Source organism: Macaca mulatta, chromosome 9 (assembly GCF_049350105.2).
Source record: "Macaca mulatta isolate MMU2019108-1 chromosome 9, T2T-MMU8v2.0, whole genome shotgun sequence".
NCBI classification, from domain to species: domain Eukaryota; kingdom Metazoa; phylum Chordata; class Mammalia; order Primates; family Cercopithecidae; genus Macaca; species Macaca mulatta.
In genome coordinates this window covers 55,580,490-55,604,920 of record NC_133414.1, presented here as the reverse complement: position 1 = coordinate 55,604,920, position 24,431 = coordinate 55,580,490, and the positions used below count along the sequence as shown (strand labels likewise).

The window sequence follows — 24,431 nt, the reverse complement described above, 5'->3', positions numbered from 1 at the left end:
TTGCAGTGAGCCGAGATCATGCCACTGAACTCCAGCCTGGGCAACAGAGCCAGACTCTGTCTCAAAAAAAAAAAAAAAAAAAATTATTTGTAGAGACAGGATCTCATTATGTTGCCTAGGCTGGTCTCAAACTCCTGGGATCCAGCGATCCTCCTGCCTCGGCCTTCCAAAGTGTTGGAATTACAGGCATGAGCCACCACACCTGGCTCTTTCCTACTTTCCATGTTTAAATATTCAAGAATTGATTGCTTTTTTTTCATGTCACCCTGTATGTGTTCAGTAGGCATAATACCTTAACAAATTTGAAGATACTAATACTTATTTTAAAGTTTTCTTTTGTCTTACATTAGCTCCACTGCTTCAGTGCCTAGTTCTTATATTTGTTTGGTCTGAAGCTTCTCTTAGATGCTACTGATTTCCCACAAATTTTTAGTGATTTTTGTTGTGTGTTCACATTATAAATGTGCTAGTAGTATCTCAGTCCATATGAAAATCACTGTACTCCTGCTGTAAATTCACATTTGTAACTAGCCTTATAATTCAATTTTACACTTATACCTAGTGCTTGTGTAGCATGACAATAACAATGTTAAGTTCTTTGACTTGCAGTCCCATGCTTCTTCAATCCACTTTCAGTCATATCCTTTTGGTATTTCATTTCCTCTAAAAAACCACTAACTTGAGTAACATAGTTCTTACGTAAACGTTATGCTAAACTTCAGAGTCAGATCCTCACCAGCTCTAACAGACTTGTCTAACAGTTAAACAAACAATGACAGTCCGACAGAAGACGGTCATAAATGTGCAATCCAACGGGTAAATAATAACATGGTAATGAATGAATCACTTACGTCTTGAGCTCTTAATAGTTATGCTTTTTTTAAACCAACCTTGAATGTTATATTAGTTAAAATAAGTAATTCTATTACATTAAAAAAAACATGACTCCATGTTGGTTAAATTTTCTGCCTTTGGTTGGTAATGGTAAGGTTGGTAATGACTCCATGTTGGTAATTTTCTGCCTATGTCATGACTCAGTCATTCCATAGCTGACAGAAATGCATACAGATGCTCACCAAGACATTTAATTTACAAGGATGTCCACAGTATTCTTTTTTTTTTTTTTCTTTTTGAGACTGAGTCAGGCTCTGCCGACCAGGCTGGAGTGTAGAGGCACGATCTTGGCTCACTGTAACCTCCACCTCCTGCCTCAGCCTCCCCAGTAGCTGGGCTTACAGGCATCCACCACCACGCCTGGCTAATTTTCATATTTTTAGTAGAGATGGGGTTTCACCATATTTGCCAGGCTGGTCTCGAACTCCTGACCAAGTGATCCACCCACCTTGGCCTCTGCAAGCGCTGGGATAACAGGCCTCAGCCACCATGCCGGGCCCACAGCATTCTTAATATCCAAAATACATCATATACAAAAATTGGGAACAAAAATGTCCATCAACTGAAGAGTAGTCACATATTATTCAATGGACTATTACACAATAATAATACAATACCATGAAATAGCATGAGTGTGTCTCACAAACAATATGCTGAGAATACTATGCAATCCATTAACATGAAGCTCAAAACAGAAAACTAAAAGCTGATAAGAGAAGTTAGAATACAGATGGGAAAACAAGGATATAATTGACTTGGAAGAAGCACAGGGAAACAGGATGATGGAAATGTTCTACGGTTATAATTTGATATATCTAGTGATTCCACAGGGTAATAAGTATGTAAAAATTCATTGAGCTGCACAATTAAGATTCGTGCTCTTGGATGAGTTTGTGTCCTTTGTAGGGACATGGATGCAGCTGGAAACCATCATTCTTAGCAAACTATCACAAGAACAGAAAACCAAACACCGCATGTTCTCACTCATAGGTGGGAACTGAACAATGAGATCACTTGGACTCGGGAACGGGAACATCACACACTGGGGCCTATCATGGGGAGGGGGGAGGGGGGAGGGATTGCATTGGGAGTTATACCTGATGTAAACGACGAGTTGATGGGTACTGACGAGTTGATGGGTGCAGCACACCAACATGGCACAAGTATACATATGTAACCAACCTGCACGTTATGCACATGTACCCTATAACTTAAAGTATAAAAAAAAAAAAATTCGTGCTCTTATTGATTTCATATGTATTGTATGCCTCAACAAAAACAAAGAGAAAAATGCAGCTTCTAAACTGGTTGGAACTGTGCTTAGTTAGGCCAAAATCCTCTGAGCCACAAATATTGGAAATTCAACATCTTTTTTCATTCTTTTAGTTACATGACAACTTTATGTTTAAAGTTGGTATAAGAATAATAGTACAAAATGAACGCTAACACTCAGTCCTAAAATACTTGGCTTCTTACTTCCAAGATCGAAAATACTATTTTAATACAACATTCAAAAAACATTAATTACCAGACATGAAGGCCCTGCTCCTGCGAGCCTTGAATGACGGTGAAACGTCACGACATCCCACATCTATCTCAAAAGCATGCTAGAAAACGCCTCCAAGTTTAACAAGCCAAGGGCTCAGGAAGAAAAGCTTCAGATGCATAATCAAACTATCATACCGCCAATACCATCATCACAAACAGAAGTATCACTGTCGTGCTTCCTGCGTTGCTCAAGGGTAGGGTCATTTTTAAGGTGCATTCTCCGACAACACCAGAGGCTTTCCGTCTCCTCCGCCCCACTGAGCCCTCCACGACCAAGCATCTTTACCGGCGCTCGCTCTGCCATCTACAGATAAAGAGGGGCTGCGGGCAGAACTATTTTAACGCGATGACAAGGTCACCGCTGACCAAAGTTTATCCACTGAGAGGAGCAGAGATGGTGATGAGTTGGTAAAAAAGAAAAAAAAAAAAAAAAGACCAACACTGACACGCGAACCAACCGTCTCTGGCTGCGCTCTCCCCAAAACCGGAGCCTACTCCGGCAGGCTCATCCCTGAGGGACAGGGCCCCCCGCAGGACCCGTCCGCGAGGCGACCCCACCCGACCAGACAGGAGCCCGCAGCCCGGGCGCCCGCACCGCCCGGGCTCGAGCCGGCGGGAGTCGCGGGCGGGCGGGCAAGGCCGGGCCAGGTACTCACCGCGCTCGCCCGCTCTGAGCTGCACAGCCTCCTGCGCCGCTGGCACACCCAGGCGGCAGGCCGCCGCCGCCGCCGTCGCCTCAGCCACCCACCCCCCGGGCGCGCCGCCGCGCCTGAGCGGCCACTTCCGGCGCGCGCGAGGAAATGAGGCTGCCTCGCGCCCGCGGCCCCGCCCAGGAAGCTCCGCCACTGGCAGCTGGGTGCCGATTCATCACCGACGTGTTAAAGTATCTGTGTGTGTGCCTCCAAAAACCGTTTGTGGAGGCAGTAGAATGCCCGAGGCAGGAAACCGCTCCGGCCTGCAGGCGCCCCTGCCCGGACTCGTGGACCGCAGCGCTCTCCAGCCCGGGAGCCGATCCTGGGAGCCCGAGCGGGGCCGCGGGGCCTGCGTGGCAGCCGAGCCGAGGACTTCGGGCCCCAGGGCTGTGGAACGTCCTTTGGCGCTGGGCCGCCGGCAGCCGTGGGCGCATCATTGCATTTCCCTGGAGGAGTTCCCTCATCTGTTAAAGGAGGGAGTTGAGGCGGACACGCTGGGAAATGGCTTCGAGCTCACACACTGATTTTCGTGAGTGGGAAGAGAAGCCCTTTTCTAGGCGTCTTCCATGCCACTGTGTGTTCCAGGGTCCTCTCCGGGCACTCTGTCTCCCACGCCACCCCGAGCACGGCCTAAGCGGGCGAGCGAAGGCGCAGCGGCGCGGAGAGCCGGCTCTGGTGGGCACCGGGCGCGTCACCGTGGGCTGGCGGGGGAGGGGACGCTGGGAAACCCTCTAGAAAGAGGAGCCGCCACCGAGAAAATTCCCATCTGCCACGCACAGCTGAGCTTCGCCCTCCGCCGCCAGCAATTTTTTCTTTGTCCTCCTAGTCCTACAAACGCTGGGTTTCCTTTCTCATTCATGGACTTGTTTTCTCCCTGGATACGTCTTACTGCTCCTACCGTGTGGCCGCACGTCTGGCACACGGGCGGCGGGCGCTGCCTGAATCCCTGAATCCTCCCAAGCACCTGTGCAGCGGCCACGGCCCTCAGCTAGCGGCGAGGAGACTGAAGCCGCAGGGTCAGGGTTAGTTGCCACATGTTTTAAATTGCTCTTCGAATCTTCCATTAGAATTGTTTTTATTTATTTATTCATCTATTTTTTGATACAGGGTCCCGCTCCGTCGCCCAGGCTGGAGTGCAGTGGAGCCATCACTGCTCACTGCAGCCTCCCCACCTCCGACTCCAGAGATCCTCTCGCCTCAACTTCCCGAGTAGCTGGGACCACAGGTGCATGCCACCACGCCTGGCTAATTTTTAGGTTTTTTTTTTTTTTTTTTTTTTTTTTGGTAGAGATGGGGCCTCCCTGTGTTGCCTAGGCTAGCCTGGAACTCCTGGGCTCAAGCCGTCTTCCAGCTTCGGCCTCCCAAAGTGCCGGCATTACAGGCATGAGTCACCCCGCCTGGCAGTTGTTTTTAAACTAACTGAGGTTCTCCCATCAATGGATTTAAATTGTTACTTTTTAATGATTTTTTTAAGTAGCCAAATCCTAAATGTATGTAATTTGTGGAGAGAAGATAATGCATGATTCAAATTATGTGGCTGATCATGAGTGATACACTGGGATATAGTTGTAAAATAAGTAGTTCCCCTAGGTAAAATATTAATGTACAACTGTGTTGGGTTTAATATCAGAAAATATGTAATTAAAAACATTTCCCCCCAACGACTTCCAATCTGATACTTAAAAAAAAAAAAAAACTATAAAAAGTTTCCCATCCCTTTCGGGCCTTTTAAATTTCTACCAAAAGCAAGTGATGCTGGCTGGTTCCCCCGCTATAGCAAGTTGTGAATAAATAGCCTTTGCTGGTTGCACAGTTTTCCTGGTGATCCCATGGTAAGTCTGTACTGCTTGTACCTGAGGTCCCCAGGCTTCCAACCGTTGTGCCACCCAGAGGCCCCTTGTGCCTCCATGTTCTCGGCCTATCAAGTGCACCGATGTGGTCAGCACTAGGGCTAACCTCACTCTGCGTGGAGGTCTCTGGCTTATTCTCAGTTTTGTACTCTGGTTGTTATAGATTCTCATTTGTCTGGCATCTCTAGTGGATTCAGGCCATTCTTTTTCATCCCTTTTCACTGTATTTTGTGTTAGTGTTTAGTGTTGTGCTGTCAAAAAGTGCTGCTTGTCATAAGGAAACCATAGGAAAGGACATAGGCTTGGGGCTCATAAGCCTCTTATTTGAGCCAGCCCCACAGCCCATGAGTTAGCAGTTCTCATCACACCGGCCTCTACTTGGACAAACTTTGCTGTGGGTTTCTGGTAAAACTGAATGAGGTTCTCCTTCCATCTCACTTTCATGTCCTGAGAGACACAAACATTCCATTTCTCGCCAGCCTCACCAGCCAGCATTCATGGTGTTGTCTAAGTTTTTTTTTTTTTTTTTTTTTTTTTTTTTTTTTTGAGACGGAGTCTCGCTCTGTCGCCCAGGCTGGAGTGCAGTGGCCGGATCTCGGCTCACTGCAAGCTCTGCCTCCCGGGTTTACGCCATTCTCCTGCCTCAGCCTCCCGAGTAGCTGGGACTACAGGCGCCCGCCACCTCGCCCGGCTAGTTTTTTGTATTTTTTAGTAGAGACGGGGTTTCACCGTGTTAGCCAGGATGGTCTCGATCTCCTGACCTTGTGATCCGCCCGTCTCGGCCTCCCAAAGTGCTGGGATTACAGGCTTGAGCCACCGCGCCCGGCCAGTGTTGTCTAAGTTTAAATCTTCTCCTCCTCCAGGAAAAACTCCTGCTTCTTACATATACTCTCTTAATAATTCCAATTCTCATGCCCATCTCTGAAAAGCATTAACTTCACCAAGGTTGATTTGGTGAAGATCTTATTTGGAGAACATCTAATTGAACAAAATTGCTCATTTGAGAGATACCTTAGAAATGAAAGAGAGGCCGGGCGCCGTGGCTCTTGCCTGTAATCCCAGCACTTTGGGAGGCCGAGACGTGTGGATCACAAGGTCAGGAGATCAAGACCATCCTGGCTAACCCGGTGAAACCCCGTCTCTACTAAAAAATACAAAAAACTAGCCGGGCGAGGTGGCGGGCGCCTGTAGTCCCAGCTACTCGGGAGGCTGAGGCAGGAGAATGGCGTGAACCTGGGAGGCAGAGCTTGCAGTGAGCTGAGATCGCACCACTGCACTCCAACTTGCGTGACAGAGTGAGACTCCATCTCAAAAAAAAAAAAAAAAAAAAAAAAAGAAATGAAAGAGAATAAGATTTCTCAGGCCCAGTGAGCAGCCTTTTTTGATTGGTAGTCAGAGGTCTCCAAATGATATTCTGATTCAAAAGTGCGTCCCTGAAAGACTCTTTGGCTAAAGCTAATGAGCGATTTGGCAAATTTAAGCAGCAACAACCTAGACTCATTTTCCTAGTAAATCCTTCTGCTTGTCATCCATTTGCTTCCCTAATACAGCTTTCCCTCTTCTCCCCCTTATCCTTCTGATCTCTTTCCTTCCACACATTTGTCCACACTTCCCTTCTCTTTCTCTTGTCCAGATCCCTGCCCTTTCACAACAACCCTCCTATGACCCCAGGATGCCGGCTGCCTCTCTGAAGGCCTATCCCTCCATGAGCCCCATATACAGACAAATGTGGAATTTAAACCTTAGACCCAAGCTAAATTAATAACCAAAATTAAGGATTTCCCCAAACCCGGGCAAGATCAACAACTATTCATAAAATAATTAAAAATACTTTGGCCAGGCACTATGGCTCACACCTGTAATCCCATCATTTTGGAAGGTGAATCAGCATGGACTGCCCGAGCCTACAAGTTCGAGACCAGCCTGAGCAACATAGTGAGATCTCCATCTCTATGGAAAACAGTAACAACAACAACAAAAACCCAGGCATGGTGGTGTGTGCCTGTAGTCCTAGCTACTCGAGAGGCTCAGATGGTAGGATCACTTGAGCCCAGGAGGTCGAGGCTGCAGTGAGCCGTGATTGCACCACTGCACTCTAGCCTTGGTGGCAGAGCAAGACCCTATCTCAAAAAAAGTGGCGGGGGAAGCATGTGACCCAGTGTTACCTAACCCATATCAACTTGTACACACATTGACCAGAACCTTGCATGCTAAATCCTGAATGGCAAAAGTTGACTAGACTCCCCCAAAAGGAATCCTAGGATCACACCGCCCACAATGAAACTGAGAGTTAACAAAGAGGCTCAAAATAGGGCAAAGTCTTCTAAAAGCCATACCTCAAACATTCCCCGCCCCCCCACAAAAGAAAGATTAGACCATAATCCAGTGTCATGCAAAAAAAAAAAAAAAAAAAAAGATGAACCTACAGTATGTTTTTTGGGATAGGCTAGAAAATACATTGTACCATTTGGGAGTCTAGAAATTAACCCTTTCATTGCTTGTTTTCAAGGAGCTAAACCTGAAATTGGAGACCTAATCAAAAACAGAAATGAGAATGGGAAATAACCCCTTAACCTGAACTACAACACCTGGCAGACATTTTAAAAGTGCTTTAGAACAAAAATAAGACAGGACTCAAAATTAACTTGTGGCCCTGCCGATCAAACTGCTGGGTGGCCCCTACCCAACCAGTCAGCTACTGACAAGGGCAATTATAGATACTGTAAACAGAAGGGACACTGGGAAAAAAGATTGTTCAATCTTGCAAAACAAAAATCAAGACAAAAAAATCCCTCACTTCAGATCAATGAAGTGCACTGGGGAAAGGAAAAGCACCAATATCCTGCAATACCTTTAAACACCTGCCACACATTAACCATACATACAAATGGTGCGTTGGTTTTCCTAGGGTTGCTGTAATGATTTACCACAAACTGGTTGGTGTAAAACTACAAAAACCGTAACATCACCCTTGGTTATTCAGCACTCTAACTGGGGAGTTACTGACTCATTGTTTATGCAAACAATCAGAGCAATGTTCTCATCTGTGGGAATCCTGTTGTCATAAACTTATCATTAACCCTGGCAGAAGTCATTAGCAATGCCACTTCTTCACTAGATGGGGCACCTATCAGTCTCAACTCATTGGCATGAGTAGTGATGGACAGTCTCATTGCTGTAGATTTCTTGTTGGTTGGTAAAGGCCTCTGCCACTGCCAATACTGCACCTGGATCAGTGAAACAGAAAGGTAGAACAGGCCACAGATCACCTTGAGGCAAAAGCTATTTGGCTTTCTAAGGTTGATCCTCATGGCCTATATGGGATTTGCTCTTTGCCTGCATTGGTCAGCTGAGGTTTGCGTTCTAAGCGTGTCATAGGGACAGTTGCTCTTATTTCTGTCATAGTGGTCCTGATGTTGTTCCACTGCATCCCATTCTTGTCAAATGAGCACTATGATGCTACAACAACAGAAGGATCAAGATCTCACAGTACAGTTGACCGGAAAGACAACTGAATAATCTCTGAGCAGTGAAGAGCTGGATCTCTAGACTTCCTTGAGTCGGCCAACCTTTTACAAACAAGAAAATGACCAACAAGGGGGACTGAGAGACTGAACATGCAAACAGACAATGGCCAGACCACATATGGCCAGAAGATTTGGATCAGATTCTCTGCAGAACTAGCCAGGAAGCTAAACCATAGCCTCTGCAACAGTTATCCCAGAATGATTACAACTTGGTCAGGAACTACAAGCTTCCCTATTTTTTGCCCTCTGAACTAAACAGAGAAAGCCACCTGTGTCCCCCAAACCAATCACATAAGAGGCCCTCCTGGTTAGCTGCCTCCAGCTTCCCCAGGCCAACAAGCCCCAATCACAGCATCCCCGAAGCCTTCTCCTCACCCTCCCCACCTTTTATTTTTTACTATGAGGCTTTCCCACTCCTCTGCCTATCTTGAGTGTCTGCCTTAAGTGATGCTGGCTGACTCTCTTGCTATAGCAAGTTCAGAACCAATGGCTCCTGTGGGTTCTCATATGGGTAGCCTTTGCTTATTTCTACAAAATTAAAGATTATAGGTAATTGTGTGAATATCTCTTTAAAAATAGTGTCCAACCACACTTCCTCTACTTTTTCCAGTGACTATCTTGTGAGACACTAGAGCTCTTCCATCCTTGGTGTCACTCCTATTTTTAGAAATCATTTGCTATGATCTTACTTTTCTTCCCAGACACTGAAATCCCTCAAACCCTCAGTATGCTCCTTTACCATGGGGTTCTGAGCAATCTAAGAGCTTCAGGCCCTGTGGCCAGAGTCTTCAGGAAAATTCTCAAGCTCTTGAAAACTCCCAGAAGAAAGGCACAAAATATGGAGCAAGGCACACGCCCTAGGGAGACTGGGTACTGCCTGGCTCCCTGCAGTCCTCTGACCAAAGTCTCTTGCCCCCAGAGACCCCTTCTTCCATGGGAGAGTACAGAAAAGGATTGATGTGCAGGTGAGAAAATCGAGCAGCCAAGAAACAGGGCTCTGATTCTGTTTACATTGACAAAAATACACAAAAACTTGAAAAACTTGAATGTTTTAAATGAATTTCATATTTTTATTCAAGAAATCGACAGTCTGCATGGTAAATATTGTCTGTGTATGAAATATCAAACTTGTTTCCTTCTCAAACAATGAAAAATGATTTTTTTTTAGCTTTAGAATTCACTTACCTTGTTTGCCAGCCAGCACATTTTTAGCTTGAACTGCTCAGTATCATCTGAGAGGATGCAGGTTTATGATCTCTTTTAGTGTGGTAGTCACAGTGCCTGGGGTAGTCTTAGACCACAAGCTCCCTCCATGCTGAACTTCACATTTCTGCAGCCCCCACAGTGAGATGTGCCCCCATAAAGGATCCCCTGCCCGGGGTCCAGCTGAGAGATCTCACTTGGCCAGGTCCTGTGATTTAACACCTCAGAGACATCTGCAAAAATACCTGGTCACTTGACACAGCACTCAAATTTGTAGTTGCAAAGATAAAATGTGATTTCTCCAGGGTGTTCAGAGTGTTTGCCTCCTTAACTCCTGGGAGCAGCCAGCCCTATCAGCCCTCAGACGGCCACTACCTGGCCTCAGCAGCAGGACACAGTAGTGGCCCCACGCTGAAAAGTTCTCTACACACAGGTTCTTATGACCTCAGCTAACATGATCCTTTCTGAGTCCCAGCTCCCTGAAGAGGTGGGAGACTCTACAGTTTCGGTCAAGGCTGCTGCCGTGGAGAAGGGACAGGGCCACAGCAGGCAGCCCTGGCAGAGAGGGTGCTTTCCCTGCAGGCACGCAAGCCTAGGACACACACCTAGAGCAGCTTCATGTGGAAGACGCGAGGGGCCATACACACTGTGGCATGCACTCTGCAGACCCACCTTTCCACCTTTCTCAGGGCCACAGAGGTTAGGATTCCCTAGGACTTCCTAGAACCACTAAACACAGGCGAACCTCAGAGATACTGTTCCAGACCACCCCTGTAAAGCAAAGAAGATTGAAGATCCTAAATAAGTGAGCCACACAAGTTTCTTGGTTTCCCAGTGCATATAAAAGTTACACTTACACTGTACTGGAGTCTGTTAAGTATGTGACAGCACTATGTCTAAAAAACAATGTACATACCTTGGTTTGAAGATACTTTATTGCTCAACAGTACTGATAGAGAGACATGAAATGAGTGTGGGTTGTTGGAAGAATGGCCCTGATAGACTTTCCCGATGATTCAGTGTTACCACAAAATTTCAATTTGTGAAAAACACAATAAAGCAAAGAGCAATAAAACAAGGTGTGCCAGACACTATGTGTAAACGCATCCGAGGCAGGGAGAGGCACTACTAACTGCTCCACCTGCCTGCGGGAGAGGCTTTCTTAAAGTTAGAAATTGTGCTTTCCCTTCAAAATTTCTTTTGTATATGAAGTATTTGTTCAAGCCCTGTTCTCAGGCACATTTCAACTAGATTTCTGACCATATAAGCTGGCCTTGTGGTGGGAAGAAATCCTTCATGAAGGTTGGCAGAAAATGTGTTTTTAGGGGAAAATAAAACAGTAAACATACACACTCAAATAGTCCTAATGTAGAGTCTACATTGGGGTGGCTTTTAGTATTAACTTTTCTTGGCATAGATTTCTACTTTCAGTGGTAAACGCTATAGCAAACAGCTGGCTCTGGAGATTACATTCACTTCCAGCTCCTGTGGTCCAGGTTGAAGGAGGAAGCTGTGAGCAGACACAGGCACCCACGGCTGGGAGGCGGGGCCTCATGGGCCTGGGGCAGGCACTGGGCGAGGTGTGCAAAGGCCTGTGTGTACACCACCTGGCAAAGCATGCAAAGGCCCACGTGTACACACATGTATGCGTGTGACACAGGCCCTTGCCATCTGATACAATGCAATCACAGATTAGACTGATGTTGACAACTCCCATTTGCCCACTGACCCACAGCTCCACGCCCAGCATGAGAAGCTCAGAGAATTCCTCGGGAAGACATAAACAGAAGCAGTGAGTGTGTCAGGCTTCATGGTGGTCAGGACAGCATTTTCCCTCACACTTCTAATGGCCTTCCTCAGGACTCGGCATTTTATATTCTCTCTCACACACTCTAAGGCCAACTTCAAAAGATCAGCAACAAGCAAATTGCTAGAGAACTGTGAAGATCTAAACTCGATGCTGGCTGCTGCTTTGTTCTAGGGATGAACACCTTAAGGAAGGGATTCCTTGAACAGTGGAGTTAGCTGAGTTTTTCAGTTTCTATCAATGTGCCTATTCACATGCAAATGTACCAGATAAACCAGCGATATCACGGGACCCCCTAGTCCTCGACCACTACTGATGCCTCAGTGGTTATCATGATAGAATTCTTTGTGACATTTTAAATATTTAAAACAATAGATTTCTGATTTTGTAGTTTCCATACAATATTTAAAACGTCAGACTACAAAATCAGAAATCTGTTTTCAACTAGAATGTTAAAAAGAAAAAAAAGGTTACACATTTTACGATACATGATTTTATTTACACAACTGATTTTCTTAGTCACCTTGATTACAAAAAAAGGAACACGGTCTAGTTTAATGACCTTTCATAAATAGATTTTACAAATTTTAATAACTGACAGATTGCTACTTAATACTCAGTAATACTTAATACTTAGGAACTTCTGCATATATGTGTATGAAAATTCCAATAGAGCTAATAAGGATGGGGACTTGTATAACTCAGGAATAGACAATTAGGTTATTGGTCAAGGATAAATTCCCCATCACTGGGTCAGCTGTTTAGACCTGGAGTTCTTACCCTCCTGAGAACAAACCTGTTGCAGCAATTCACACTTACTGTGTAGGCATTTTTAATAATTTGAGAGTTTATTTAATAATTTGAGAGTTCATTCTTATTTCCGCATTTAGTAAGACTATCATTAAGCATATCTGAAAACCAAAAGTTTACCATGTCTATAGATATTTGTAAAAGAACTTATCACAGTGTATCTGAAAAACAGCCCAAATTAGAGCCAGGTTAGGTGTCCAACAAGCATTTTTCAAACTCTCCCTCTGGGTGTGTGCACACACACCATAATGCTCTATTACACACACATCCAAGCCTTGGCCTCACAAAATGTCATAATTTTGCTGTTTTTGTGAAATGCATATATAAAATACAGTATTTGAATGAGACTATTTTAAGTCCTATCAGTGCTTTAAGTCTGAAGAGCAGGCAGTGTTTTGGTAATCCGACTCTTTTCTGCGAAGTTACAGTGCTGACAACACAGCCAGGAGAGCTGCTGGGACTTCCCAAAAGCTGCCCCCACAAGACTGGAGGAGTGTTGTGCGTCTACGACCACAAACAAGCGATGAAGAATGACAAGAAGCTTATGAGTCATGGTCAGAATCTAAGAAACAGAAACGTCTTGTAGCAGCATTAAATTACAAACACAGGAAGAACTGATCCATGGGCCTTTCACACAGGCTCTATAAGAGCCAAACACCATCTTTTTCACATCAGAATTGTAATCAGAGGTGTAGTAGTCCTTTGTCATTGTCATTGCTACTTCTAACACAGCTAGTTAGCCTGTCCCTTTATGAGTAATTTGATAAGATTCAAATTAAAGTGAGTACAAGCCCTATCTGCTCCTAACAGGTCAGAGGAGCCACTGCTTTCGCCTCTACTTGGCTGTGGGGTGTGCTGCAGGCTGGTGGCAGGTGGGATTCACAGCAGCAAAGCCTTTGCTGTCAGCAGTCCTGGGACTCCAACAGCCCCCTTTCTTCATACTGTTCTCATCAGGGGTAGTGGTTGCTCGGTGCCGAACATATGAGGATGATGTGGTGGGCCCGGGGGACAAATGTGTCTTGTGAGCCCTCTTCCCTGATACCACCATCCACACAGTAAAGATGGCATCAAATCTCTCCATTGTGCTAAATCTAGGAATCATCTTAATCATGATGAAAACCAAATGTCTTCCTAAGAAAAGGTTGTATGATTAAAAAAAATCATTCTCAAGATCTCGAATGCTGAGCCCAGGCCCATCCTCGGGTCCCCTCTGCCCCTCCAGCCCTGGAGGGGCATTGACACTACCCCCAGGCCCTCCCAGGCTCTCATTCTGAACAAGGACAAGTCATCTGGGCCAGCATTTTTCCTACTGCCTTTTGTGTGTGTGTGCTTCATGTTAAACTTTTTTGCCTTGTTTGGCGGCAACCAGAAAAATCCAACAGTTCAGGTCCAATTTCATACACCAGGTAGTAAGCAGTGGACCCACACATGTGAACACAGAACGTTGGCGGTCACTGATGGACACAGACCAATACCGGGCGCTGCTGGGCACTGAAGAGAAAGGAATGCTTAACCACTAAGACTCAGAGCTCTTATCTGGTGTGGCATGTCTGCTAGGAGGGAAAATCACCGGCTATCAGAAGTAAAACCACCTTGGAAGTTAAAACAAACTACCAAAAACGAGTCTGCCGCCTGGGAACTGAACATGGCTTGGCCAATGTGACGTTCACAAAGAAAGGGCCGGTAGACTTTCCATTCTCAGCATGTTTCTTCCCCTTGTGAGTTCATTACCTTTCACAAAGAAATGTTAACTATCAAACGTGTCCATTAATTTTGCCGCTGAGGGTGAAAGCATCCAGTTAGCATATACACTATCATTTGCATATCTTGGAAACCCAGTGTTAGTGCCATCAGCTCTCGTGAGTGGTACAGGACTCTCTCCAGGCCAGTTCGGGTCTGACATGCCTAAAAATGAAAACAGATCATTTGTTCTGCACTGAAGAACCAAAACTTCAAGTGCAGACAGTAAGGCCTTGGCAAAACTCCCTTTGATGTTCAAACCAAACTCATGGTTTCTGTGCCAATTATATTAATGGTTTTGTGCTTCAGGTTTCCAAAAACACTGTTATCGTTAAGGGAATATCATGTGCTCTCTTGGTAAATGTAACTTAACAGACACTACCAATTTGACTTTTATGAGCTTGAGACTCTCAAATCTGATGTATATTTGTCAAACTGCTTAACTTTTTCTAAGGCAGTGTAGGGCAACAGCACACTGCTACACTCATTGGCTTACTGCAGTGGGAACGTTCTATAAAACGTTCTCTAACATAAAGGAGGCACTCGTCTGTTGTCTGGAGCCTACAAGAGGACCTTCCAAATCGAGGGCGCACGCGGGCCAGCCTCATAGCATCGTCAGCACAAATGGAGTGTGGCACTAGACACAAAGCCAGTGAGGAGTCAGTGAGTCAGAAGGCATGCAAAAGGAACCGTCTCAGCTTGAAAAAATGCTTGAAACTCCAAGATTTCAAACAACCAATGATGAAGTTAGGAAACAGAAAAAAATTTCAAGTATTTAATCGAAGACAAAAGAAGGAGTTTTGGCAAGAACCATATTTACTGTCCATTGCAAGACCACAGCACCACAGACTATGTTCTTTCAAAAAGCAACTGCTCCGGCTTTAGCACTGACTTCGTAAGTGACAACTGTCCTGAAGGTGGGTAAGGCAAAGGATGTGAAAACAGCAGTGGGGGTGTGTCCTCCCAGGGCCGGCCAGCTCCTGCAATCTCACTGCCCTGGATGGAGGACATGCAACTGGGACTGGGGCTGAGGCTTGGCCAGTGGCCGCTTGCCAGTCCCAGGTGGCCTCTGAGAGGCACCCGTCTGCCCAGGAGGGGTCTGGGGGAACCTGGCTGTGTTCCCAGTGCAGGGTGGGTGGTGCTGGCAGCTCCTTTCTCAACTGAATACCTCCCCAGATTTGTAAATTTATCCACGTAGTTAAAGTAGAAGTGCTATGACTTGATTCCCACCATAGAAATGCCTTATTCAGCCTGTTCTTGGTCTCCCCTGAGAGTTCCACCCTGATCTGTTTTTTCCTCTACCATCCTAAGTTGCTGGGCGATGTGGTAATTACACTTATTTTCACATCCTTTTAGAAAAACATAGTTGCAAAAATGCCTAAATGTAAACTGGATGCAAAGTCAGACATTTACAAATAAAAAGGTTCAGAGCAAGACTTTGGTTTTGTTCAGACCAGAAACATTTTTAAAAAGCATCACAGAGAGGAAGGATAGTGCAGAGGGGACAGCAGTGCTAGAATCTAGTAAATGCATGGGAAATTCTACCATAGAGTTTGTTTTCAATCCATGTGGAAGGGAGGGCTCGAGGGAGGGGGGCATTATTACAGTCCACCAGGGGTGTCTCCTCCTCTGAGAGGCCGTCGTCATAAAGCAGGGAGTCGGACGGAGTGGACGCCGCAAGGTCCAAGTAGTCCTAGAAGAGAGAGATGGCCGGTCACTCCACGCCATGCGCCACGACTAGACACAACTCAGGTCCCCTGCCGCCCTCAGGGCAGAGGCTCTGGCTGAGTCTCCACCTTGCAACAATCTCCCGGCCTCTCCGGGAGACCAGGGCCAGGCTGCGCTGAGCTCCCAGGACTCCTGGCTAGCCTGGTCCTGCTCTGAGGTCCCCATGGCTCCCCCTGGTTGTTGTCTATTCTGTCTCTTCCCCTAGAAAGTCACCTCCCTGGGGACAGAAATGTGCTCCCTCAGGGTCCTATCTCCAGGGCTTGGAGGGCAGCCCCAGGGGATGCCTCATCCAGCTGCCCCTGGCCCAACTCGGAGACGGGTGGCAGGGAACTGGCCCGCTGACAAACCCTTGGGCTCTGGGGGAGCCCACTGCAGCGACATGCCAGGATGCAGCCCCAGCCTGCAGGATGTTTTCTAGCTTTCCCCAAGGATCCCTGTCATCTAGAACATCACGTCAGGGCTGAGACTTCTGAAATCTGACAGTGCTGTCAGGGTGCACATGACCCTGCTACAGGCACAGGCTCCCCAGCATGAGGGGCCACTTGCATCTGCTCCTTTCAATGCCCAGCTTGAATGTGCACAGAGGGGCCCAGTGTTTTCCTGGCTGTTTCTCAGCACTGTTCTAGGAAGGCCAGAACCAGTGATCACTTCTGTTTAGAACAACCCTGCATTCTCAGGACTTGGGAGTTTTCATCCAAGCGAGACAGTGATGTGAAGTGTTCCTACGGGGTCCTAGGTCCTGCATCCTGCTATCCAAGTCTGAAGAAGTGACAATTCAGTAAATGTGCCAATGTTAAGACAAGGTCTGTGTGTAAACCCCTTGAGGACAGGGCTGTGCTGGTCTTGTTTATTTGGATTCCCAGCCTCTGAGACACAGTACGGGTCCTAGCAGCTGCCTGATGAAACTGGTTGAAAATGTGTAGAACTCACAAACTGTACTTCCAGGCACGCGGGCTGACTCTGGTCACCCCCCGATAAGCTTTGTTTTGCCTACATTCGGCTCTGGGAAATTTAAATGAATTGTTAACAATAGAAACTGGGAGACAACATAAACCTCGTAAAATTCAGAAGACCCGGTCCATTCCTGGCTCCTTTCTCTGCAGGCCACAGGTCCCCCAGCAAGGAACCTTTTGGAGGGGCCTGGCTGTTTGTCACAGTCTCCACTGCTCCTTACTCACTGCCCTCCCCCAGCTGGGCTCCCCTCTGGGCATCTGAATTTTGGGCACTTGCTTCAACTCGACTTTCTCATTTTCCATTATGGAAAACAATTTTTTTGGCTTTGGAATATTTTCCTCCCATGCCTGTCTGTAGAGAGCTCTTCCTAAATGTCAAGAATCTTGGTTTCTTCATGACTTGAAAAGAAGCCCAAGCAGCCTGGCCTGAGAAGGGTTCAGTCTGCTGTCTGCACGCAGGGGAGAGCATGACTGTCTCTCTCTGCACAATCCCACTGTGGCCTCCCACTGGGAACTCTGAGGGCTAAAACCACTGCCTGGGGTGAGGCTGGAGTCTCCCATGCCACTTTCAGCTGGTGGGAATTGGCCCCAGGCACTCACTCTGCTCTTAACCATCATCTTCTCCAGGTCTTTGCTGATGTCCGCAAACACTGGCCTTTTGTCTGGCTCCTGCTTCCAGCACTGCAGCATCAGGCGGTACCTGGTGGGAAGAGCAGACAGGCCAATGTGACCCAAGCAAGGCCAGGTCTCGGAAAGACAGCCCACCACAGTCACCTCACCCTGCCCTGCACCCTGGGCCCAGTGTGCTCTGTTTCCAACCCCAAAGCTATTTCTGCATCGCTGACATCTCTGAGCCTTGCTGGGACTGGGGCATGGCCTGTCTGCAGGATCCCAGCCCATGGGCCACTGTGCTCAGGTCTCCCAGAGCTGTGGTCCAGAATCCTATAGGCTTCCCTTCCCTCCAAGGGAGATTCATTTTTACTTCCCTTGCAAAGACACTGGTAAACAGCTCACTGGATACTATGCCTGCTCTGGCAGCTAAGTGATAAGTGCCCGTCCTTAAAACTCTCAAGAAGGATGAATTGACTGAGGGCTTTTAGGTGTGGAGACAGACAAACAAGAACCTTTGGCAATCACATGTCTGTCCTGCACTGTCCTTGCTTGCTGGGTGCCCAGGCAGACCACAGTGCTCCAACTGGCCACCAGCTGTGGGCCCAGGGAGGTGGTGCCTGGCTTCTTGGCCCAGGATGCCCCCTCCATGCCCCACTCTATGGAATGCATGGACCAAGCATCTCTGCCTCTGGGCAGCCCTTTCTCATCTGTTCTCGGCCTGGTTTCTAAGACCATCTCTCCCAAGAGTGTAAAGGCTTCAACCTCTCAGGTTGCAGCCCAGGCTGCCCCTGCCTGGCTCTGTACCTCTGCTCAGGCACCCCTTAACACGTGCCCCCTGGGCCATTTGGAATTACCAGCTCCTCCCCAAGTGTCATGCTGGGACAGCTCTCAGCCTTCGAGCTTGTATTGCACCAGTCCCTGCTCTCGCTCATTTTTATAAGAGCCCCTAGCAAGCCCACCAGCCCTCAGCAGGGTAGGACCCCCAGCATCTACGGCAACACCCAAGGATGGCTCTCTAACCTCTGCCCTGCCCACTCCCCAGCCCCCACTTCTCCTGGTTTCTCCTGGGGCTGCTCTGGATGGGGAGGGAATGCACACAGGTGTCCCCTCCCTTCCCAAGTGAGGCTGGGCCAAAGCCGGTTCCCGCTCACATCTCCTCGCTGCAGTTGTCTGGCCTCTCCATCCGGTGGCCGGTCTTCAGAAGGTTGAAGAGCCGCTCAGGAGGAATCCCAGGATAGGGGTTGCCCCCTAGGGTCACAATCTCCCACAGCAGGACACCGAAAGACCATCTGCAGAGAGCGAGAAGACCAGTGAGTGGTTCCACCTGGCCCTCACAGTGCCCTCCGGGGGGCCCAGATGTCAATCCCCACCACCAAGCACCTGCTGACCCTGTCGGCCCCAAGCACAGATGCTCACAGATGTCAGCCTGGGTCTGGTTGCTCAGATGGATGTAGTATGAAGGTGCGGAAGGGCTGCCTGCCTGCCTGGCCCCTACTCCATGAAGCTGAAGTCCCTGCCCAAGCCACTCCCATTGGAGCAGCCACACCCACAAGGGGCACATGAGGTTTGGCACTTAAAGGGGTGAGAATGCAGACCACCAGACTCAGAGTGCCTTATATAGTTCTTTCACCATTTCTATGTGCTTGGAAAATTTCGTAAAATCTTAGAAGGAAAAAAGCTATAGAAAAACATTTTAACTGTGAAGGAAAACTTGCTGTGCAATGGGAACAATATCATATCACAAAACAGCATCGCATGAGCCCATTTAGGGCAATAAAAAGCATACATGTGCACACCACAGAGCACACCAGAGGGCAGCCAGAAGTCACTGTGCGGTGTGGTCCAGTGACATTCAGTCTCTTCTTTATGCTTTTCTCTCTGCCTTTTCCAACTAGCCTACACTCAGCTTATGTAATTGGGAAGCTGTTGTCCAAATGGTTGCTCACAGCCCACAGTATTTAAGATGCACGTGTTGGCCAGGTGTGATGGCTCACGCCTGTAATCCCAGCACTTTGGGAGGCTGAGGTGGGCGGATCATTTGAGGTCAGGATTCGAGACCAGCATGACCAACATGGTGAAACCCTGTCCCTACTAAAAAATACAAAAAAATGAGCCAGGAGAGGTGGCGCGTGCCTGTAATCCCAGCTACTCAGGAGGCTGAGGCACAGGAATCGCTTGAACTCGGGAGGTGGAGGTTGCAGTGAGCCAGTATTGTGCCACTGCACTCCAACCTGGGTGACAGAGTGAGATCCTATCCTCCCATCAAAAAAAAAAAAAAAAAAAAAAAGAGATGCACATCATACCTCTGCTGACTATAGAACACTTTAGAGGCAAGAATCCTGTGTTTTGAAAGCGATCAGCTCTTGTCACTGGACCTGAATAATGAATTTTTGGCTTTCACCTTTGAGCAGTTTGGGGCACACCAATCTATAAACTCACACAAGGCCATCTTCAGGTGGAGTCCCCAAGCTCCACTTGTGGGTGGGGGCAAGTCACTGGGCACTCTGCCTGAGCCCAAAGCCCTATTCAGGACCACAGGAGGGTAACTGCTGGGCTGGGCCTGTGAGTCACCAAGGGGCCCAGAGGGAGGCGTGGGGCTGGCAAGGGCTGGGGAGGCTGGGTTACTGGCCACCTGCTCTGCTCTCATGCTCCACTGGAGCTTTCAGAACTGCAGGCTGGCCTGGCCCAGCCATTCGCCTCATGAATACATCATGAAGTCCCCTCAGTGAGGGGGTCATTGTGGAGGGCTGACACTGCAGACAGGTGCTCAGGGCCAGCGCAATTCCCTGGCCAAACTGCATGGATGGGGTGCCGTGGCCTGACTACACATATAAGGGTGTTTCTGTAACCCCCACCCCAAGACAGCAACACCCACACTTACACATCACTTTGGGTGGTGTAGATATGATCAAAAAGAGATTCAATTGCCATCCATTTAACTGGAATCCGACCCTAAAGAGGGGATGGAAGAAAGACATTTAAGTTACTCTGACGCTCTAGGAAGGAGGGGTGACGGAGAAGGCCAGGCCCTATCCCTGAGCTTTCAGCAGCCAGAGTGCTGTAGACACTCCTGGGCACAGAGCTGGCCACACACAGCTTTGAAGGGGCTGGAGCTTCAGCCTGAACCTCCTGGGGATTGCTGAGATGCTGGCGGGAGTCAGCTGCCTGCCCACAGCCACACAGGGCCAGTTTGTCACACAACACAGGCCTGCTGGTGGTGTAGAGCAGTGCTTCCCTATGCATGGGCCTGGAACTCCTCCAGCAAGATCTCTGCTAGGGTTCTGAGGGCCAATGTGTTTGGGAAACCAACATGTAGCATTTCCATGTTGGGCACTTTGCCAGCAGCTACCACACTGAAAGAGCCTTGAGGGAAGGGATTTGTCTATGTGCCTTGGGGGAGGCTGTTTTTTCTCTCTTATTGTGTTGCAGGGTGCTTTTAGTATCTCTGAATGAGTGTCCCCGGCCTCCTACATCCCTCATCAGTGCTGGGGTCTGACCTAACAAATCCTTTCCAGGGTAACTTGAGAAACAGCTTCTCCACAGACAAGCCTGAAGGTGCAAGTCCATTTTAAAAATGTCTGCCTTAGGTTGTAACACAACATTACTGTCACTTCTTTTACTTAAACACATTAGGGATTTATGTCCTTAGGGCACTGTGGCTGTCTTGGTAGCAGTGTGTGACAGTGCAGCCTGCACACCTTGTGTAGGAATGCCTTCAGCTTCTCTCCCTGGAGGACCAGTACATCAACAGGAAGGCTGTGTCCACACCCTCCACAGAGCCCGGGCCAGCCCCTACCCCTTCCCCTGCAGCAGTTCTGAGATCTGCTGTCACAAGGGAAACCCCAGAAGAAACTGAACAGCTCACAACCCCTGGCAACACAAATGACTTTTCCAGACCCCTCAGAGTAAAGCTGAATCATAGGAAGTTGCCTTTTGTGTGTGTGTGTGTGTTTTGTTTTGTTTTGTTTTCTTCTTCTTTTTTGAGCAGGGTCTGCTCTGAACGTCTGGGTAGCATGGCCTTTGAGCAGCCCCCTGAACTTGACCTGCCTGGGCTGCCACTGGGAGGCTGCAGGAGAGGGGCTGACGTGGGCAGAAAACCTAAGGGCCAAGGCAGTTGTCCTGGGACTAGGACCACGGTAGGGAACCAGGTGTCCTCAAGGGTGCCCACTGCCTGTTTCATAGCCTTGGACAAAGCTGGGCTGCGTTTCTGGATCCTGTCCAGGGGGTTCCTATGCCTCTAAACTCACCCAGCCCAGCATCCAAGGCCCTTGTGCAGGAGAAGCCTCACTTGTAAAGCAGTACATTCCTTTCTGCAAAGAATGACGATCCTGCTAATTTCATCCCACCTTTCTTTGAGAAAAGAGCGAAGGTCACATCAGAACGGTGACCTTTATTCTGCAGAAGAGGACTGTTAGTTCCGCAGCATGAGGTGGCCTCTGAAAAGTGTGGCAAGGACCTCAGTCAGTGCTGCAGGGGAGGGGTGCCCTCGAGGCCGTGGAGGAGAAGGACATGCCAGAGGCTGAGCGGAGTTCTAACTGGGTCCTTGGGGACCCAGGGTCAGAAAGATTTGGGGTGAGGGCTATAAAAAACTTAGAGTTCCACAAATCTTCAGTATCTTTCCTAGGTGTCTCAAGGGCACTGCCCGCCCTGTGGTGCAGCTGGGATCTCCGGGAGCCCTGCCTCACCCCCAGGACTGGGCACCTTGCTCCTCTTCACGTAGGAATCCTCTTCATAAACATCTCGGGACAGGCCGAAATCTGAAATCTTCATCTTCCGCCCCTCAGCTACCAGGATGTTTCTGGCTGCCAAGTCCCGATGAACGAGCTGCGAGGAAAAACAGCACAAGTCCTCAGGCCATGGCCCAGCGGCAGCGGTCACTGGCTCAGCCTGGTTTGACCAGCAGAGGGGTAGGGTGTGGCCCGGGTAGCGGCCTGGTGAGACCTGGGCCGGGGGTGTGGCATGGCAGGGGCGTGGTGGGTTAGAGCGGGGCATGGTGGGGGCGTGGCAGGCCAGGATGTGGGTGGCAGGGACATGGTGGGTCAGGGTGTGGCCTGACCGGGGCTGGCTGGGTGCACAGCCATATGCACGCACCTTCATCTCGGCCAGGTACTGCATCCCCCGTGAGATCTGCCAGGCAAATGAGATGAGGTCGCCCATGGTGAGGGCCCGCTCGTCTGGGTGGTCCAGGGAGCTGGAGTTGCGGCTGCCTCCACTGCCCAGGTAGCCGGGCCCCACCTTGCGGCTCTCACGGAGGAAGCCCCGCAGGGAACCATACTTGGCGTACTCCACAATGAGGAGGAGCGGGCCTGGGGGTGGAGAAAGGGGGCTCTGGGCGTGCAGGTCAGGCAGCTCCGGTCTTTCGGGAGCCGGGGTGGGAGGCTGCAGGACCCCCAGGCCCAGCCACCCAATGAGTAAGGGGGCAGACACAGCCCTGCCTCGGGCAGTACAGTTGCAGCTCCGTGGAGATCGAAGACCTTGAAGTCTCAGTTCTCTCTTGAACCACTTGCTCTCTGCCTCCTGCTGCTCGTGTGGGCGCCTCCTTCTAGAGTTGCCTGAGGCAGGTGACACTGCCCTGGGAGGCACCCCCCCTGATGCTAGGACCCCATGCCTTTTTGCCTCCTGGGTCCTGCCCCAGTGCAGGCTGGGGGTGCTGATGGAGGCAGAGACCTGCGCAGATGCAAGGGTTCCCGCCTGGCGCTGGGCTCTGGACACAGCCTGCTCCCTGTTCCCGCCTGTCCTGCCCCAGGTCCAGCCTCCAACTCTACTGGTGCTGAGCAGAATGCCTACTGCGTGCTCCCGGTGTTTCCCTATCCCTCTCACACACACCCGCACATGCATGCTGGGAAGCCCCTGAGCAGCACGGTGGTTTGAAAAACCAACAAACCAGGCTGGTCTCCTGGATCTTTATCTGAGAAATGGTGGCAAAGTTCCTGTCATGCAGGGCGGGGTTGGGGTCACCTGAGGTCACAGCACACCTAGTGCCCTCTGGTACCCAGGGTACCCTAGTACCCAGGATGCACTGGCCATTCCTAGAGCTCCCTGCACTGCAGGCTTAGCCCGGAACTGGGTGAGGACACATGGCAATGTCACACCAGAGACCTCTGAGTAGCCCTCTGGGCCCACGGAGTGCTGCTAGCACGCGGCCCCTCTGATGGGAAGTGCCCACTAAGCCCGTGGACTCAGCTAGACACAAGCTCCAGGCTGGAGCCTGAGCCAGGCTTCCAGAAAGAGGGAGAATAGGAAACAGGGCAGGAGCAGTCAGGAAAGGGAGAAAGAGGGAGAACAGGGCTGTATGGAGCCCCCAGCCTGGGTGCTGTGGCTGCCCACCTCACCCTGCAGCTCGCCTTACCATCCTGGCTGCAGGCACCATACAATTTGATGACATGTGGGTGGTTGACCTGCTTCAGGAGGTTGAACTCTGACAGCAGGTCTCGCAGCTCACTCGGGGAGGCGTTCTCTGAAATGCAGCACAGAGCAGGTTGCAAACGATCCCTCCTGGAAGCCCCTTCCATGACCATACCGGTCAGGATGGACCGGCATTGCCTTGCCCAAGTTCAGACAGAGAGGCCTGCAAGGACGATGCTGCTTGAGGCTTCTCCCAGCCTTTGGGGTCAGTGGACAGGGGCTTCATCCGCCCTGAGGAAGAAGCACCCTGAGGAGCCAGCATCCACACATGCCAGATCTTTCCCCAGTGTCCCAGGGCTGGGCCACCTGTGTATGTGGCATTATGTTCCTGTAGTCGTCTTTAGAAGACAGTGGTCCACAGAAATCCCCCTCCTTAATCCTTCTGGAAAGGTGAGGGGACTCCCCCAGGTACCCACGCTGACTTGTGGGAAGAGGCCCTGGAGAAGGTGGAGAGCCATGAAGGAAGTCCACACACCACGATCAGGCTCCCCGTTTCCCACTCCCGTCTGAGATGGCCAGCCTGGAGCCCAGGCATCTCCCATGCTGCTGATGTATCCATCACACACGCATGTCAGCAGCTCAAACTCCGTTAGTTACTAAGAAGACCCACATTAGCACCTGAGATAAAACAGTGTTACCAGTGCACTGAACACCTGACATTC

At 49.2% G+C, this 24,431-nt stretch overlaps 2 protein-coding genes and 1 long non-coding RNA gene across 8 annotated transcripts in view; 1 reads left to right on the top strand and 2 right to left on the bottom strand.

Moving 5' to 3' along the window:
• CSGALNACT2 (chondroitin sulfate N-acetylgalactosaminyltransferase 2) overlaps positions 1-3,217 on the bottom strand; it is a 45,798-nt gene extending 42,581 nt beyond the window's left edge. For 5 of the 6 annotated variants that reach the window (XR_013397685.1, XR_013397686.1, XR_013397687.1 and 2 more), the window contains exon 1: positions 3,099-3,217. The gene's annotated coding sequence lies outside the window, so the exon portion shown is untranslated. 6 annotated transcript variants of the gene reach the window in all.
• A 798-nt stretch (positions 3,218-4,015) lies between these two features.
• Positions 4,016-4,309, top strand: LOC144331111 (uncharacterized). Its single transcript, XR_013398026.1, has 2 exons — positions 4,016-4,156; positions 4,242-4,309. It is a non-coding gene; the product is annotated as an uncharacterized LOC144331111 (long non-coding RNA).
• Positions 4,310-11,998: 7,689 nt separating this feature from the next.
• RET (ret proto-oncogene) overlaps positions 11,999-24,431 on the bottom strand; it is a 53,602-nt gene continuing 41,169 nt past the window's right edge. Inside the window, exons 13-20 of the mRNA XM_015146882.3 lie at positions 23,714-23,821; positions 22,456-22,670; positions 22,066-22,188; positions 20,246-20,316; positions 18,516-18,653; positions 17,353-17,452; positions 15,617-15,764; positions 11,999-14,236 (exon numbers count right to left, since the gene is read on the bottom strand). Of these exons, the coding sequence (XP_015002368.1) occupies positions 14,079-14,236; positions 15,617-15,764; positions 17,353-17,452; positions 18,516-18,653; positions 20,246-20,316; positions 22,066-22,188; positions 22,456-22,670; positions 23,714-23,821 (1,061 nt within the window). The 3' untranslated portion in view covers positions 11,999-14,078. The remainder of the gene's footprint in view (positions 14,237-15,616; positions 15,765-17,352; positions 17,453-18,515; positions 18,654-20,245; positions 20,317-22,065; positions 22,189-22,455; positions 22,671-23,713; positions 23,822-24,431) is intronic.